General features: G+C 48.4%; 2 protein-coding genes across 4 annotated transcripts in view; one reads left to right on the top strand and one right to left on the bottom strand.

Annotated features, from left to right (window-relative positions):
* uroc1 (urocanate hydratase 1) overlaps positions 1-12386 on the bottom strand; it is an 80919-nt gene extending 68533 nt beyond the window's left edge. For both annotated transcript variants that reach the window (XM_072581763.1, XM_072581762.1), the window contains exons 1-4: positions 12215-12386; positions 6962-7092; positions 5575-5668; positions 2465-2524 (exon numbers count right to left, since the gene is read on the bottom strand). In XM_072581763.1, coding sequence (XP_072437864.1) covers positions 2465-2524; positions 5575-5668; positions 6962-7092; positions 12215-12343 — 414 coding nt within the window. In that variant the 5' untranslated portion in view covers positions 12344-12386. The remainder of the gene's footprint in view (positions 1-2464; positions 2525-5574; positions 5669-6961; positions 7093-12214) is intronic.
* A 5410-nt stretch (positions 12387-17796) lies between these two features.
* The window catches only part of LOC140483555 (netrin-4-like), a 48293-nt gene continuing 46979 nt past the window's right edge, over positions 17797-19110 (top strand). For both annotated transcript variants that reach the window (XM_072581764.1, XM_072581765.1), the window contains exon 1: positions 17797-18222. In XM_072581764.1, the coding sequence (XP_072437865.1) occupies positions 18156-18222 (67 nt within the window). In that variant the 5' untranslated portion in view covers positions 17797-18155. The remainder of the gene's footprint in view (positions 18223-19110) is intronic.

Consider the following 19110-nt stretch of genomic DNA (forward strand, 5'->3'; position numbering starts at 1 on the left):
ACCGTGCCATGTCAGATACAGCCATCCTCTGAGTCAGGTTGTCACTTGGTGCCAGTGTAAGTGGGAGATATATTTCATATGGAATTGAGTCTGGAGTTAGTTTACTCCTTACTGGTAGCACACAGGATCTGTGTAGACCCAGTGCCCACGGGGGGTGGGGGGGAAGGAGGGTGTGTGTGTGTGTGTGTGTGTGTGTGTCAGTGTGTGTGTGTGTCAGTGTGTCAGTGTGTGTGTGTGTGTGTCAGTGTGTGTGTGTCTGTGTGTGTGTCAGTGTGTGTGTGTCAGTGTGTCAGTGTGTGTGTCTGTGTGTCTGTGTGCGTGTCAGTGTGTGTGTGTCTGTGTGTGTGTCTGTGTGTCTGTGTGTGTGAGAGTGTGTGTGTGTGTGTCTGTGTGTGTGTCTGTGTGTGTGAGAGTGTGTGTGTGTGTGTCTGTATGTGTGTGTGTCTGTGTGTGTGTGTGTGTGTGTGTGTGTGCGTGTCAGTGTGTGTGTGTCTGTGTGTGTGTCTGTGTGTGTGAGAGTGTGTGTGTGTGTGTCTGTATGTGTGTGTGTCTGTGTGTGTGTGTGTGTGTGTGTGTGTGTGTGTCAGTGTGTCAGTGTGTGTGTGTGTGTGAGTGTGTGTGTGTCTGTGTGTGTGTCAGTGTGTGTGTGTCAGTGTGTCAGTGTGTGTGTCTGTGTGTGTGTGTGCGTGTCAGTGTGTGTGTGTCTGTGTGTGTGTCTGTGTGTCTGTGTGTGTGAGAGTGTGTGTGTGTGTGTCTGTATGTGTGTGTGTCTGTGTGTGTGTGTGTCTGTGTGTGTGTTTCTGGGAAACATCAGTTTGAAAGTGAAATAAGCACTGATAGATTGTTGGCTGAGTAACAGGCAGTCATATTCTTATTGCAAAGTCTGTCCTGTCTGAATAACAGATCAATTAAACAACCATCTCCTGACACCATCAAATAAATTCCTGTGATATTCCTTCACTTGTTTTATCTTTCCTACATTCCGAGACAACACCTGGAATATATAAAGATTGGAAAACAAGCCACAGCTGTTGACTTTCACTTTATTTTTTTGCTTCAATTCCACCTTAAACACGAATCAGAAAACTCTTTCTAACAGCCATTCTCTGCAGGATGCGGACTGTGCAGCTGCCCTTTCAGACAGTTGCTCTCAGGATGTGACTGATCTTTTTTGCCTGCCTTGTTATTTCACCATCAACTGACTGGATTGTTCTGTCACTACAGAGGGGTCTAAATTTGACCCAACTTCTTAGGTAGTTCAAAACTCTGCTATTCCGCATTTCAAAACTCCCTCAATCCCATTCACATATCTCCCCGACCACACTTAATCTTTCAAATACAGAGAGTCTTCTTCAAAACCTTAGGCAGAAGTGGATACTGCAGATGCTGGAAATCAGAGTCTAGGTCAGAGTGGTGCTGGAAAAGCACAGCAGGTCAGGCAGCATCCGAGGAGCAGAATCGTCACTGGACCTTTCTCTCAACAATTCGCCCAAGGGTGGAATCAAACCCAGGTCTCTGGTGCCATGAGACAGCAGTGCTAACCTCTGAGCCACTGTACCATGTTAGATACAGACTGCTTATGGCCATCTTGTGAGTCATGTTGTCACTTTGGTGCCTGTATAAGTGGGGAGATGTATTTCATGTGGAACTGAGTCTGGCATTAGTTTGGAGAAGAGAAGATTAGATGGTGACCTGGTTGAGGTATCCAGAACAACATTGACAGGGTGAAGAACGTTACTCTGTTTCCACTAGTTGGCATGTCAGTAACTAGGATTCGCAATTTCAAGATGATTAAGCAAGAGAGTAAGATGAAGAGAAACTTCTTTACTCAGAGAGTTGTTGAGATTTGGAGTGTGCTGCCGGGGACAGTGGTGGAGGCAGATTCCATCGGAGGTTTCAAAACAGAGCTGGAGATATATTTGAAAGGGATGACTTTAGAACGCTGTGGAGATAGGGCTGGAGAGTGGGATGAGCTGTTTGGGAGCTGCTACAGCCATAATGGGTCAAATGACCTCTGTCGAGACTGTAACATTCGATGTTTCTATAATGCCAGACCTGCTGAGTTTCACCAGCAATTTCTACTTTAGTTTCAGATTTCCAGCGTCTCCAGTTCTCTGATTTTTGTTTTGTTCAGTGTCAACCACGATGAGCTCAGGTTTCCCTAGCAAGATACCGAGAGCGATGGCCAGTGATGGAGGAGATTGCACTTTCACCCCAGCACACAGGACTGGGAGGTTCTCCTGCCCTTGGCGTGTGTTGAAAGGTTTCTCGGGCTGATACTCAACCTGTTTGCGCATATGATGAATACCCCATCCATATTTATCAATTCCCCGAGTGGGACTCCATCCAGGAGCTGCTGTCCCAGAGGCAGGAATGTTACCCATTCCATTGCCTGTCTTCCTTAGAGTTCGACATCGACAGGATAATCCCATCCTTCCCACTAATCAATGCAAGGTGGGGTTACCTGGGCCCAGTTACTGAAGACCTGTCCATTGCCTCCATAAGTCACAAGTTCCTGGGGAAACTGAAAACAAAATAATTGAAATGAGTCAGCAAGTATTCCCAGCAACCTATGGAGTACATCTGTCCAGCACGGAGCTGGGAGGGAGTAGGATATCGGGATCAATTCTGAGTCTCTGTTAAGCCTGTGATTCCCATCACAGGGAGCACGAGGACAGAGAGAGAGAGGGGGAAGAGGATGACACAATTGCTGAAGACTGAGCCAGAGGAGGGTATTGGAAATGTCGAAGAAGGGCATAGGGATGGGCAGTGAGGTTCTCATGGTGGAGCAGCCAGTCTACACTCACCTGGCAAGACAACTGCTTGATATCGAAATATAGAAAGTAGGAGCCGGACTGGCCTACTACCACTGTGGGAGGGTCAGTACTGACGGAGTGCCGCACTGTCATAGGGCAGGTACTGAGGGAGCGCTGCACTGTTAGACGATCAGTTCTGAGGGAGTGCTGCACTGTTAGAAAGTCACTACCGAGGGAGTGCCGCACTGTCGGAGGATCAGTGCTGAGGGAGCACTGCACTGTCAGAGGGTCACTGCTGGGGGAGTGCTGCACTGTCGGAGGGTCAGTGCTGAGGGAGTGCCGCACTGTCAGAGGGTCAGTAATGAAGGAGTGCCGCACTTTCGGAGGGTCAGTGCTGGGGGAATGCTGCACTGTCGGAGAGTCAGCGCTGAGGGAGTGCTGCACTGTCGGAGGGTCAGTGCTGGGGGAGTGCCACACTGTCAGAGGGTCAGTAATGAAGGAGTGCTGCACTGTCGGAGGGTCAGTGCTGGGGGAGTGCTGCACTGTCGGAGGGTCAGTGCTGGCGGAGTGCTGCACTGTTGGAGAGTCAGCGCTGAGGGAGTGCTGCACTGTCAGAGGGTCAGTGCTGAGGGAGTGCCACACTGTCGGACAGTCAGTGCTGAGGGAATGCTGTGCTGTTGGAGAGTCAGTGCTGAGGGAGTGCTGCACTGTCGGAGGATCAGTGCTGGGGGAGTGCTGCACTGTCGGAGGGTCAGTGCTGGCGGAGTGCTGCACTGTTGGAGAGTCAGCGCTGAGGGAGTGCTGCACTGTCAGAGGGTCAGTGCTGAGGGAGTGCCACACTGTCGGACAGTCAGTGCTGAGGGAATGCTGTGCTGTTGGAGAGTCAGTGCTGAGGGAGTGCCGCACTGTCAGAGGGTCAGTGCTGGGGAAGTGCTGCACTGTCAGAGGGTTAGTGCTGAGGGAACACAACACTGTTGGAGAGTCAGTGCTGAGGGAACGCTGCACTCTCTGAGGATTAGTACTGAGGGTGTGCCACACGTCGGAGGGTCAGTGCTGAGGGTGTGCCACACGTCAGAGTGTCAGTGCTGGGGGAGTGCCGCACTGTCAGATGGTCAGTGCTGGGGGAGTGCTGCACTGTCGGAGGGTCAGTGCTGGGGGAGTGCTGCACTGTTGTAGAGTCAGTGCTGAGAGAGTGCCACACTGTCGGAGGGTCATTGCTGGGGGAGTGCTGCACTGTCAGAGGGTCAGTAATGAAGGAGTGCTGCACTGTTGGAAGGTCAGTGCTGAGGGAGTGCCGCACTGTTGGAGGGTCAGTGCTGGGGGAGTGTTGCACTGTCGGAGGGTCAGTACTGGAACTCACTGTCTTGCAGAGGAGTCACTGAACTAAAGGCAATTAGCAATGGGGAACACGTGCTGTAATTGCCATAGACGCCCACATCACATGGCAAAATAGACAAAGTTCCCATGACATTACTTTGAAGAAATGCCGGCTAACACCATTGTTGGTCCCTGGCATAAATATGTATTCCTTCACCAACATCACTAAAACATATCATGTATTTAATACAGTTCTGTTTATGGGGTGTTACTCAGTGTAACATGTCTGCTACCGTTCCTGTATTGTGGCAGTGACCAGATTCTAGATGCCCTCCATTGTCTTGGAAACATTTTGAAATGTGTCAGTGGAGAAAGGCTCCACCTAAATGCATGCTTTTTACTTATGCACAGGATGAGGACAACTGCTGGCTGCTCCCACTACTTATCGACCGTCCCCAGTTGCCCCTTGAGATGGTGGGGGTAAGCTGTCTTCTGGAACCACTGCAGTCGATTTGCTGTAGGTAGACCCACAATGCCCTTCAGGAGGGAATTTCAGGATTTTGACCCAGCGACAATGAAGGAGCCGTGATTTATTTCCAAGTCAGGATGGGGAGTGGTTTGGAGGGGAATTTTCAGGGGGTGGGTGTCCCCATGTATCTGCTGCCCTTGTCCTTCTAGATGGCAGTGGCTGTGGGTTTGGAAGGTGCTGTCTGGGGATCTTTGGTGAGTTTCTGCAGTACATCTTGTAGATAGTACACACTGCTGTTACTGAACGTCGGTGGTGGAGGGAGTGGGTGTTTGAGGATGTGGTGCCAATCAAGCAGCTGTTTTGTCCCTGGATGGTGTGAAGCTTCTTGAGTGTTGTTGGAGCTGCCCCCATTCAGGGCAAGAGGGGAGTATTCCACCACACTCCTGACTTGTGCCTTGTAGATGGTGAACAGGCTTTGGGTAGTCAGGAGGGGAGTTACTCCCCGCAGTATTCCCAACCTCTGACCTACTATTGTAGCCACTGTGTTTATGTGGTGAGTCCAGTTGAGTTTCAGGTCAATGGTAACCTCCAGGATGTTGATGGTGGGGGATTGAATGATGGTAACACCATTGTATGTCAAGGGGCAGTGGTTAGGTTCTCTCTTGCTGGACATGGTCATTGCCCAGCATTTGTTTGGTATGAATGTTACTTCACGCTTATTAGCCCAAGCCTGGATATTGTCTAAAGTGTTGCATTTTGACATGGACTGCTTCAGTATCTGAGGAGTTGCAAATTGTGCTGAACATTGTGTGATCATCAGTGAACATCCCCACTTTAATGACGGAGGGAAGGTTATTAACGAAGCAGCTGAAGGTTGGTTGGACCAAGAACACGAACACTGAGGGACTGCTGTGAGACATCAGGAAGTGGATGGACACCAGGTTTAAACCAAGGCTGCATCCACCTGTGACACACTTGGCTGCAACAACTCCTCCCAGAAACTGCAGGGCTGCTGGAGAGATCAGCCTTTACCTGAGCAACGTGTGGGTCCAGGTTGTTCATGATCATGTGCATGATTGCTGCAGCTGCCTTTGTTTTGCAGGGATACTGACTGATGGGATATGATCTGCAACAATCAAAAATAAAACAAGTTGATTAAGTGGCTTTCACGTGAACTTCAGGGATACCATTGCTGCCTTGCTGAAATAACTCAGAAGATGCCTGTCAGCAAGCCACCCTTTATTTACCCACGTTATTAAACAATCCTCAACAATAGTGCTGCCTCATTCAGTGTCAGGTACCACTGTGTCAGTTTCTCTGACACTCCCCATTTTTATTGGTCAGCCAGGGCTCCCTGATTGGAGTAGATTAACAGCCCCAATCAGGGAACTCAGATTCTATAAGGTCCACTTGGCTGACCTCGTTCCAATCCCAGCACTTTTGGGCTGTCTGTGTTTGTTTCAGCCTCTCTGACACTAAAACAAACATTAATATTACATTCATAAATCTCACTTTGCATTCTTAGTTTAAACATCCACTCCCTCTACCACCCTGACGTTCCACCCAAGATACTCTGCAGAAATTCACCAAGGCTTCCAGACAGCACCTTCCAAAGCCACAACCACTTCCATCTAGAAGGACAAGGGCAGCAGATACATGGGGACACCATCCCCCGCAAGTTCCCCTCCAAGCCCCTCACCATCCTGACTTGGAAATATATCACCGTTCCTTCAGTATCACTGGGTCAGAATCCTGGAATTCCCTCCCTAAGGGCATTGTGGGTCTACCCACAGCACATGGACTGCAGCGGGTTAAGAAGGCAGCTCACCCCCACCTTCTCAAGGGGCAACTAGGGACGGGCAATGAATGCTGGGCCCAGCCAGTGACACTTATGTCCTGAGTATATAATAAAAAATAATGAAGGTAAATTAGGCATTTATGTATGCTGTAAGAAGTGGGTAAAATGGAGAAAGGAGTAGGGAGATAATAATTATGGGTGGCACAGTGGCTCAGTGGTTAGCACTGTTGCCTCACTTCACCAGGGACCCAGGTTCAATTCCGGCCGCGGTCAACCGTCTGTGTGAAGTTTGCACATTCTCCCCGTGTCTGTGTGGGTTTCCTCCGGGTGTTCCAGTTTCCTCCCACAATCCAAAGATGTGCCGGTCAGGTGAATTGGCCGTGCTAAATTGCCCACAGAGTAAGGTACATTAGTCAGAGGGAAATGGGTCTGGGTGGGTTACTCTTCGGGGGGTCGGTGTGGACTGGTTGGGCCGAAGGGCCTGTTTCCACACTGTATGGAATCTAATCTAATTGATCTTCCGGGCAGGACAACTGGAGGTATGACCCTCAACAACAGAGACATACTATCAAGTATTTTATCGAGTGTGCACAAACAATCCTGATATTTTCACTAACTCACCTCATGTCAATCTGTGGGCAGAACCTGTACATGTAAATATGACCAAACTCTCTGAGCTCAGTCACAAACTCAGGAGCGAGGAGGCTGTGCAGGTTGGAGGGAAAATAACGCAAGGCATTCCTCAGAGCCACCTATCAAAAAAAAACAGAATATGTCTGCCACTACCTTCATACTTATCATCTCTAAGTATTAACACACAATGTCGATTCGATCTTGCACATATTTAACCACCAGCTTGCTCTGAAGTTACATATAACTAAGTCTGTGTCATCCATTTGCTCATGGCAGTTATTATCCACATTAATTCAGTCCAAAATATCTCCACAGAGGCCGGTATCCTGTCATCAGGTCCCCCTTAACTTACACATGGAGAGTCCCTGACACTGATTCAACTCCCACTGAGCCAGCTCTCAGAGTGAGCAGGACTTCTGACACTCCTGTTTATATGTCAGCCAGGTCTCCCGGATCGGAACAGTTAACAGCCCTAATCAGGGAACTCACATTCTATGAGGTCCCCAAGCTGACCTTGTTCCAGTCTCTACATCCCTCTCCCTCTGACTCCGAGGACATCGGCCAGTTCTTTTTCTTATAGCCTCTCCTGGGGTGTTTTGGACGGGATACGGTTCCTCTGACTCAGCCTTGGATACAGGTGGTGTGTAGCAGAACACTGCCCGCCTCTTGTGCCCGGAGCATCTCTTCATCCTCTTCTTCAGACAGTAAAGGTATCGCACTGTCACAGCCACCCTGTCCAGCTCAGATTCTGAGGTTTCTTTGACACTCGGCAAAGGGGGAGAATTCTGACAGCCTTTCCGACTGTTCTGTGGGGCAGGGTATGTTTTGCTCCTGCATTGTTTGCGAGTTTGTAGCTTTCATGTGGTCCACGTGCTTATTCAGGATCGCCTAACCTACCCATACTTTGTACTTCACTGGACCTGACCTTGTGTTGACCCTGCCTCTTACCCAACATCGGTGTTCCTGATGTAGATTCACCAACCCCACTTCTCCCAGCTCCGAGAGGATCAGATTTAACCTGGTGCAGTGTCCTCTCCTCATTAGTGCCTCTGCTGGAGCTATCCCTGTAGTTGCATGAGGGGCAGTCCGATAATGAAACAGGAACCGACACAGTGCAGTATCTTATAAAGCTGTGGGCTGTTTCTTTAAGCCTCCAAAGTTTGGACTGCTCTTCCCACCAGCCCATTGGATGACGGATGGTATGGAGCTGTCCTTCCATGCTGAATGCCATTCAACTTTAGGAAATACTCAAACTCCGTGCTGGAAAAACGATGGCCCGTTATCCATGACCAACACTTTGAGGAATCTGCACTGCGAAAGATGCACGCAGCTTTTCTCTCGTTGTCCCCAGTGTTTGATGAATGAACTCTATACATGTCCATGGACGGGCGTCCACAATGACTAAAAACTAAGGACCTGCATAATCGATGTGTAACTGACTCCAGAGTTTACCTGGCCAGTCCCACGAATGTTGGGTAGCTGCGAGTGGTAATTTTGTTTTTAGATTCCCTAGAGTGTGGAAACAGGTCCTTTGGCCCAACCAGTCCACACTGACTCTCCGAAGAGTAACCCACTCAGACACATTTCCCTCTGACTAATGCACCTAACACTCTGGGCAATTTAGCATGACCAATCCACCCTAACATGCACATCTATGGACTGTGGGAGGAAACCGGAGCACCCGGAGGAAACCCATGCAGACACAGGGAGAATGTGCAAACTCCACACAGACAGTTGCCTGAGGCGGGAATTGAACCCGGGTCTCTGGCGCTGTGAGGCAGCAGTGCTAACCACTGTGCCACCGTGCCACTCCTTGTTGGCACTCTGGGCACTGCCCAAACAATGCGGCCATGTCTGCATCCAGTCCTGGCCACCAGACATAACATCTCACCAACTCTGTCCCATCAGGTTTGAGCCTGAGCCTTCTACTACAATCAGTGGGAACTGAACCAGCTGCTTCTCATAAGAGATTGGAACCAAAGTTGCACCCTTAATCTGTAAAGGTTCCCCAGTGTAGGTTTTCAGTCGAGCCAAGTTCTTGAACAAACTTAAGGGTTGGAATCCAGAGTGAAGTTTGTTAAAGACTGGTTCTGTGATCACTGTAACAGCCGTGCAGGTATCGACTTCCTTTAGAACTGGTGACCATTTAACCAGACCTTTATTTTGATTAGTTCTAATCTGAACGTTGCTAAGCAATGCAACTGTTCTGAACCAAATGTAAATTGGTTTTCCAGGGTGTGCACCCGCCTGGATACCAGCCTAGGAGTTCTCTTACTCACTTTAGATCTCATGGAGTCTTTTGATGTCTCAAATCCTCATACCAGCAACAACTACAATGGCCTGCCTGAAGAAAATGTTAACCATTTGGCTGATGCTTAGCTTTACTTTGGGGTTTTGTTGTGGGCTGACCTAGAGTCCCTCTTTGCAGGATATTCCCTGAGTGAGGCTGTGCAATGATCTTCCCTCAAGCTCAGACTGGTGAGGGTGTTCACTTCCATCGGAACAGCCTGCAACCTGAATGCTCAACTTGCCACATTTCCCTCAGAGCCAGCTCTCAGAGTGAACAGAACCTCTGACACTCCTGTTTATATCTGTCAGCCAGGGCTCCCTGATTGGGGCTGTTAATCTGGTCCAGTCAGGGCACTCATATTCTGTGAGGTTTACCTGGCGGATCTCGTTAGAGTCACCACACATTCTTCATTTATTTTTATGCATGTTCAGTCAGATGAAGGAGAACACAAGATGAAAATTAATGGTGCAATTCTAAACGGAGAGCAGGAGCAGCAAAATCTGAAGACGAATAATCCTGTTATCAGGGAGGCAATGGCCATTAGGTATTACTGATGGACTGTTAATCCAGAAATCCAGATAATCTTCTGGGGACAGGGTTTGAAACCCGTAACAGCACATCGTGGATTGGAATTTAATATAAATCTGGAATTAAGAGTTTAACGAAGACCATGAATCTACTGTTGATTGTTGGCGAAAATCTATCTGGTTCATGAATGTCCTTTAGAGAAGGAAACTTACCATCCTTATCTGGTCTGGATGACATGTGACTCCAGACTCATAGCGATGTGGTTGACACACAATAATTAGGGATGGGCAATAAATGCTGGCCTGGCAAACAACACACACATCCTGTCGATGTTACAAAAGAATTTTTAAAAATAATTAGCTGGGGGGAATGTTACAACAAAACATGTGGCCACTTGGCACTCCCTCAGCACTGACCCTCTGACAGTGTAGCACTCCCTCAGTACTGACCCTCTGACAGTGCGGCACTCCCTCAGCACTGACCCTCAGACAGTACGGTATTCACTCAGCCCTGACCCTCTGACAGTGCGGCACTCCCTCAGTACTGACTCTCTGACAATGCAGCACTCCCTCAGCACTGACCCTCTGACAGTGCGGCACTCCCTCAGCATTGACCCTCCGACAGTGCGGCGCTCCCTCAGCACTGACCCTCTGATAGTGCGGCACTCCCTCAGCACTGACCCTCCGACAGTGCGGCACTCCCTCAGCACTGACCCTCTGACAGTGCGGCACTCCCTCAGCAGTGACCCTATGACAGTGCCGCACTCCCTCAGCACTGACCCTCTGACAATGCTGCACTCTCTCAGCACTGACCCTCTGACAGTGCAGCACTCCCTCAGCATTGACTATCTGACAGTGCGGCACTCCCTCAGCACTGACCCTCTGACAGTACGGTATTCACTCAGCCCTGACCCTCTGACAGTGCGGCACTCCCTCAGTACTGACTCTCTGACAGTGCGGCACTCCCTCAGCACTGACCCTCCAACAATGCAGCACTCCCTCAGCACTGACCCTCCGACAGTGCGGCACTCCCTTGGCACTGACACTCCGACAGTACGGCACTCCCTCAGCCCTGACCCTCCAACAGTGCGGCACTCCCTCAGCCCTGACCCTCCAACAGTGCGGCACTCCCTCAGCACTGACACTCCGATATTACGGCACTCCCTCAGCCCTGACCCTCCGACAGTGCCGCACTCCCTCAGCACTGACCCTCTGACAATGCAGCACTCATTCTGTCTGTCTAAAATTGAGAAAGCCCTGTCTATTCCCTGTCAAATGGAAGGTTAGAAACTCTATATTTGTGATTGTGAATAGAATTTAATCCATAAATGAACAGAAACACTAGCTAGAAATTTACAAGTGAATGATTAACCAGATATAGTATGTTTTACATGGTAACGGAGAATCGTAAACTCACAGGCTCTCTAGAACACTGGGAATGATAAAGCTTGGCTGTAAGAATTGTGATAATACGCGCCTCTTCTCAACACAGGCTGCTGTTCCAACTCCAGACAGCGGCAGGGTTCATTTGCTCCAGTACATTCCTTCTGACTAGACCTGTTCCTTTTGTCCAGATAGCTCAAGGACAGAGACAGAGAGCGAGAGATCTGGCTCCTCTCTCTCCTCTCTGTCCCAGAGACATGACTAAAACACCCACTCGGACTGTCCAGATGACACCTCTGACATATACTAAAGCTTTCAGCTAAGTGAGGCCATTCAGCCCCTCGAGCCTGTTCCAACATTTCTTTGGATAACTTCACTTCCATCTAGAAGGACAAGGGCAGCAGATAATGGCAACACCACTCCCTGCAAGTTCCCCTCCGAACAACTCGCCATCCTGACTTGGAAATATCTTGCTGTTCCTTCACTGTTGCTGGGTCAAAATCATGGAATTATTTTCCTGACAGCTCTCTGGATGCCCTTACACCCGAATGGGTTGAGTGGTCTCATTCTACACTGGATCAATTCTATGATTCTGTCAATGTTTAAAGAAGGCAGCTCACCACCAGCTTCTGCAGGGCAGCCCAGGACAGGCAATGACTGCTGCCTCTGACCGTGTTCTGTGAATGAATTTGAAAACACTCTAGTTCCTTACCTTTTTCCAGACCCTCCAAAAATGTCCCTACCCTACCTATTGCTTGTGAAATCGCCGACAGGCCACCAGTAAGTGCAGCATTTTGGAGGGAAGCGTGCCCCAGATTCTGTCCCTGCTCCATGTGAGGAAGTGCTTCCCAACAGTCAAACACCTTCCTTTCAAACATGGGAATTAATAACCATTTGATTAAAATCTATGCACCGGGGATTGGGGGGGGGGGGGGGGTACAGGGAACGCCCAGATATCTCCCCATCTCTCTCCCCCCCCACCACCCCCTACCAAGACAATACATCACATGGCATCAGGCGTTCTCGAAACCTGTCGAATACCTTCTCGTCATCGAGGGTAAGGTTGGGAGTGCGGACTGGAGCGTGAGGCAGGCTGCTGTTTCTCCCTCTGTTGGGGGGCAGAGGTTGTAAAGGAAGCCCAGAGCACAGCTCAACCAGCAGCGGGTTCATTCTTGCAGACAACAAGGGACTGGGCTGACTCCTGGAGAGGCACTGCTGGTCACAGGTTGGAACACACAGCACACAGATATTGTTTCAAAACATCAGGGAGGCCCTTCCTTGCCCCCAGCCCACCAGACTTCACCCTCTGTCATTGGACAGTAATCATTCTCCAAAGATAAATGATTAATTTTGTGATAGCACACAAGCTCTCTGCAAATATTAGTTCTTCTACATTTCAGTAACTATTTGCCATATTGTTGGACAATTAAACACTAATGTGCAGCAGGGAGCAGCATGTCAGCTCAAAACATTAAGTACTCCATTTCAGACCAGATTTAATCAGACTCTGGGTCAGTCCCAGCTGCACTCTACAAGGTCTGGGTTCAATTCTCACACACAACTGTTAATCTAGACTGACCCTCCCAGCGTGAGGCTGTACTGTCAGAGGGTCAGTACTGAGGGAGTGCCACACTGTTGGAGGGTCAGTACTGAAAGAGTGCCGCACTGTTGGAGGGTCAGTACTGCGGTAGTGCCATAGTGTCAAAGGGTCAGTGCTGAGGGAGTGCAGTACTGTCAGAGGGTCAGTACTGAGGGAGTGTCGCACTGTCAGAGGGTCAGTGCTGAGGGAGTGTGGCACTGACAGAGGGTCAGTACTGAGGGAGTGCTGCACTGTCAGAGGATCAGTACTGAGGGAGTGCTGCACTGTCGGAGGGTCAGTACTGAGGGAGTGCCACACTGTCAGAGGGTCAGTGCTGAGGGAGTGCCACACTGTCAGAGGGTCAGTGCTGAGGGAGTGCGGCACTGTCAGAGGGTCACTGCTGAGGGAGTGCCGCACTGTCAGAGGGTCAGTGCTGAGGGAGTGCGGCACTGACAGAGGGTCAGTACTGAGGGAGTGCTGCACTGTCAGAGGATCAGTACTGAGGGAGTGCTGCACTGTCAGAGGGTCAGTGCTGAGAGGGTGTCGCACTGTCAGAGGGTTAGTGCTGAGAGGGTGCCGCACTGTCGGCTGGTCTATAGTTCTGTTACTGGAATGTGCTGAGTCTGTGCTGAGGGAGTGTCACACCGTCGGTGGGTCATCGCTGAGGGAGTGCCGCACTGTTGAAGGGTCAGCGCTGAGGAAGTGCCGCACTGTCAGAGAGTCAGTGCTGAGAGGGTGCCGCACTGTTGTCTGGTCTATGGTTCTCTTACTGGAATGTGCTGAGTCTGTGCAGCATTCTTGAGAAAACAGTTAACATTAACATTCCTGGACCAAAACATTAATCAGGTAGTGGACCATCCCCTGAGTGCATTTGTGATGCTCACCCTGGGACAACATTCTGCTGACTCTCGCTCTTTACACTTGGCAGTGACAATTGATAAACTGGGTGAGGGGTTTGAAAGGAGTTGATAACTCCCTTCATTGCGATAGCCAGCACCTTTACTCCTGAGCTGTGAACACTCAGGGAGAGCAGTGTTCTGAGAGTGGAATGTGAATACAGCTGCTGCTGCTCTGGATGGGTGAAGATTTACTCTGTAACATCTAACTGCAACATTCACATTCACTGAAACCCTTCAGCTGTTGGCTGTCAAACTGAAATCCTGATTGCACAAGATGTCAACACCCAGCTGTCAGAGAAAGGTTCCAGCATGGAGAGGGGCCTTTTCTCAGCTATTACCATCGCGGTGGTCAGAATTGAGTGCCCGTATCTTTTGGTGATTTTTTTCACCAGGTTGGGATTTGAACCTATGAACACAAAGCATTCACTTCAAGCCTCTGGATTACAATAACACTACCTCCACACCTCTATCATTTCCTCGGTGAATCCATTCTGGCCTTCCGGCCCATCATGCTTGTACTGACTCTTTGAAAGAGCTATCCAATCAGGCCCACTGTCCTGCTCCTTCCCTCTAGACCACACAATGTGCTTTTTCATGGATTTATCCAATTGTTCTCTGAAACCACTTCCATTGCTTTTCCATTACCATTCGCAACAATCCATGGTTTGAAAAACATTCTGTTCTGTTGTTGCTTTTGCATTGTTTGCTGAATCTCTCCAATCCGTGTCCTCTGGCTCCCAATCCTCCTGTTACTGGAAACTATTTCTCTCTAACCACTTCAGCAAGGCCCCCATCAATTTTGAATATTTTAAGAAACCTCGTGCTCAATTTTCTCTGCTATAAGGGGAGCAATAGACTCATTCGCTCATGGGATGTGGGTGTTGCTGGCTGGGTCTAGCATTTATTACCTGTCCCTAGTTGCACCTTGAGAAGGTGGGGATGAGTTGCCTTCTTGAACTGCTGCAGCCCCTGTGCTGTGAGTTGGAACATACAACATAGGACATTACAGCGCAGTACAGGCCCTTCGGCCCTCGATGTTGCACCGACCTGTCATACTAATCTGCACCCTCCTCTAGCTTATCTCTCCACGCTTCAGGCTCACTGCCTTCATTCCTGATGAAGGGCTTTTGCCCGAAACGTTGATTTCGCTGCTCCTTGGATGCTGCCTGAACCACCACTAATCCAGCACCACTAATCCAGTATACTAATCTGAAGCCCATCTAACCTACACTATTCCATGTACATCCATATGCGTGTCCAATGACGACTTAAATGTACTTAAAGTTGGTGAATCTACTACTGTTGCAGGCAAAGCATTCCATACCCTTATTACTCTCTGGGTAAAGAAACTACCTCTGACATCTGTCCTATATCTATCACCCCTCCATTTAAAGCTATGCCCCCTCGTGCTCGCCATCACCATACTCGGAAAAAGGCTCTCCCTGTCCACCCTATCTAACCCTCTGATTATCTTATATGTCTCTATTAAGTCACCTCTCAATCTTCTTCTCTCCAACGAAAACAGCCTCAAGTCCCTCAGCCTTTCCTCGTAAGACCTTCCCTCCAGACCAGGCAACATCCTCGTAAATCTCCTCTGCACCCTTTCCAAAGCTTCCACATCCTTCTTACAATGTGGTGACCAGAACTGTACACAATACTCCAAGTGCGGCCGCACCAGAGTTTTGTACAGCTGCAGCATAACCTCATGGTTCCGGAACTCGATCCCTCTATTAATAAAAGCTAAAACACTGTATGCCTTCTTAACAACCCTGTCAACCTGGGTGGCAACTGTCAAGGGTCTGTGTACCTGGACACCGAGATCTCTCTGCTCATCTACACTACCAAGAATCTTACCATTAGCCCAGTACTTTGCATTCCAGTTACTCTGACCAAAGTGAATCACTTCTCAGCCCAGCTCTACAACTTATCTATGTCTCTCTGTAACCTACAACATCCTTCGTCACTATCCACAACTCCACCGACTTTAGTGTCGCCTGCAAATTTACTAACCCACCCTTCTACGCCCTCATCCAGGTCATTTATAATAATGACGAACAGCAGTGGACCCAACACCGATCCTTGCGGTACGCCACTAGTAACTGGACTCCAGGATGAATGTTTCCCATCAACCACCACCCTCTGTCTTCTTTCAGCAAGCCAATTACTGATCCAAACTGCTATATCTCCCACAATCCCATTCCTCCGCATTTTGTACAATAGCCTACTGTGGGGAACCTTATCGAACGCCTTGCTGAAATCCATATACACCACATCAACCGGTTTACTCTCATCTACCTGGTCACCTTCTCAAAGAACTCATTGAGGTTTGTGAGGCATGACCTACCCTTCACAAAACCGTGCTGACTATCCCTAATCAAATTATTCTTTTCTAGATGATTATAAATCCTATCTCTGAGAAACCTTTTCCAACACTTTACCAACAACCGAAGTAAGGCTCACTGGTCTATCATTACCAGGGTTGTCTCTACTCCCCTTCTTGAACTGGGGAACCACATTTGCTATCATCCAATCTTCTGGCACTATTCCTGTAGACAATGATAATTTAAAGATCAATGCCAAAGGCTCGGCAATCTCCTCCCTGGCTTTCCAGAGAATCCTCGGATAAATCCCATCCGGCCCAGGGGACTTATCTATTTTCACATTCTGCAGGATTTCTAATACCTCTTCCTTGAGAACCCCAATCCCACCTAGTCTAGTAGCCTGTATCTCAGTATTCTCCTCGACAACATTGTCGTTTTCTAGAGTGAATACTGTCAAAAAATATTCATTTAGTGGTTCCCCTTTCTCCTCTGACTCCACACACAACTTCCCACCACTATCCTTGATTGGCCCTAATCTTACTCTCGTCATTCTTTTATTCCTTAAATACCTATTGAAAGCCTTAGGGTTTACCCTGATCCTATCCGCCAACAACCTCTCTCATGTCTCCTCCTGGCTCTTCTGAGCTCTCTCTTTAGGTCTTTCCTGGTTACCTTGTAACCCTCAAGCGCCCTGAGCCTTCACATCTCATCCTAACATAAGCCTTCTTCTTCTTCTTCACCAGAGATTCCACTTCCTTCGTAAACCATATTTCCCGTACTCTACAGCTTCCCCCCTGCCTGACAGGTACATACTTATCTAGGACACTCAGGAGCTTTTCCTTGAATAAGTTCCACATTTCTAATGTGCCCATCCCCTGCAGTTTCCTTCCCCATCCTATGCTTCCTAAATCTTGCCTAATCGCATCGTAATTGCCTTTCCCCCAGCTGTAACTCTTGCCCAGTGGTATACACCTATCCCTTTCTATCACTAAAGTAAACATAACAGAATTATGATCGCTATCACCAAAGTGCTCACCTACTTCCAAGTCTTACACCTGGCCAGGCTCATTACCCAGTACCAAATCTAATGTGGCTTCACCCCCTGTTGGCCTGTCTACATACTGTGTCAGGAAGCCCTCCTGCACACACTGGACAAACACTGACCCATCTATAGTATTCGTACTATAGTGATCCACAAAACTATTAGGGAGGGAATTCCAGGATTCTGACTTCAGCGACACTGAAGGAACGGTGACATGTTTCCAAGTCAGGATGGTAAGGGGCTTGGAGTGGAACTTGCAGGGGATGGTGTTCCCAAGTTTCTGCTGCCCTTGTCCTTCTAGATGGAAGTGGGCGTGGGTTTGGAAGGCAAATTTCTCCAAAATTTGGTAATCATGATTTGGAGATGCCGGTGTTGGACTGGGGTGGACAAAGTTAAAAATCACACAACACCAGGTTATAGTCCAACAGGTTTATTTGGAAGTATTGGCTTTCGGAGCGCCAATCCTCCATCAGGTGGTTGAAGGAGCAGCGCTCTGAAAGCTAGTGCTTCCAAATAAACCTGTTGGACTATAACCTGGTGTTGTGTGATTTTTAATTCCAAAATTTGGTACATTTGTGGTGTGGAAGGAGTGGAAGTGAAGGGTGGGAAATTACCTCTTCTCTGATTGGATTGCTTCAAGCTGGGCGTCACTTATTGGGGCGGAGCCTGCAACCCCTTGACACTTCCGGGTTTAATGTATCCATTTCATGAAATAGCAACAGACTCACGTGACCCAGGAGGGTAACTGATACAAGGAAAGATAGAGGCTGAGAGAAGTTCAGTAACTGGGGAATCCCACTCATTTATAGGATAGATTCCACAGCTATAGACTTCATATCTTCTGCAGAAATAAAATGGAGCTGTACCAAATGGACAATTTAACCATCAGATTTATTTTTCTCATTTGACATTTTTGCAATTAATTATTTTGTGCGTATTTATTAAACTGGGTTCGAGATCTCATCCTCTGGCGGATTTTTGGAGCTTCTTGTTTTCTGTTTGCAATTCCCAAACTTCATTTGATAAATCTGGAAGATTAGAGAATGCGAGCTGGTCCGGAGCCAGGGTTAGAGAGAGGGGAGAGCTGACCGGCGGAACAGGCGAACAAGGACTGGGAGCTGGGAGCTGGGAGTGAGCTGAGATGCAGCCTGGAGCTGTCAGTCTGCTCCTGCTCTTGGGATGTATCGGCTGCAGGTCAGGAGGAGCAGGTAAGACAGGCAGAGTCCTAGCTCCGTTCAGTTTGTATTTCACCTCAGCTTGCGTATCTACCTCTGTCCTTGCTGTATGTCTGCATTTATTTGTGTGTGCGCATCAATATCAGTCTGTCTGTCACTGTCCATCTGCCCAGCCACCTCTCTGTCTAGCTGTATTTATCTGTTCATCTCTCTATTTATCCATCTCTATTTCCCTATCTATTTAGCTCTGTCTGTTTCTCATTATCTGCTACCTTTTTGACTGTCTGCCTCTCTCCAGCTGTGTCTGTCTCTATCTTTCTGTTGGTTTAGCTGTCAGTCTCACTCTCTTTGACTATCTATTCAATCCTGTCTATTGAACTCTGTACATCTGTCTGTCTAGCTCCTTACCCAACTATCTCACTGTGTCTGTCAAACCATCCATCTATCTATGTGTCTATCTCTCTAATATCTATGTTTGTGTATGTAGCTCCCTGCCTAAAGCTCTCTGTCTATGTCGACCAACTCTCTGTTTGTGTATATCTATCTAACTCCCTGTCTGTCTGTCAATCTATCTGTCTGTCTACCAATCTGGGTCTATCTGTCCCTTCTCTGTCTAACTGTCTGTCTGTCTGTCTGTCTCTCTCTCTCTGCCTCTCTCTGTCTAACTGTCTCTTTCTCTGTATAACTGTCTGTCTTTCTCTCTGTCGAACTGTCTGTGTCCAACTGTCTGTCTCTGTATCCAACTGTCTGTCTGTCTCTCTCTGTCTAACTGTCTCTCTCAATATCGGACTATCTGTCTGTTGTGTCAAACTCTCTCCCAATGATCCATCAAAACTGCTTTTCCATTAAAATTGCCATTTCAATGTTCCCTGTCTCACTAACTCCCTGCCTAAATCTATAATTAATTTAAAGATTCTTTGT

The sequence above is a fragment of the Chiloscyllium punctatum genome, chromosome 12, assembly GCF_047496795.1.
Source record: "Chiloscyllium punctatum isolate Juve2018m chromosome 12, sChiPun1.3, whole genome shotgun sequence".
Taxonomy (NCBI): Eukaryota; Metazoa; Chordata; class Chondrichthyes; order Orectolobiformes; family Hemiscylliidae; genus Chiloscyllium; species Chiloscyllium punctatum.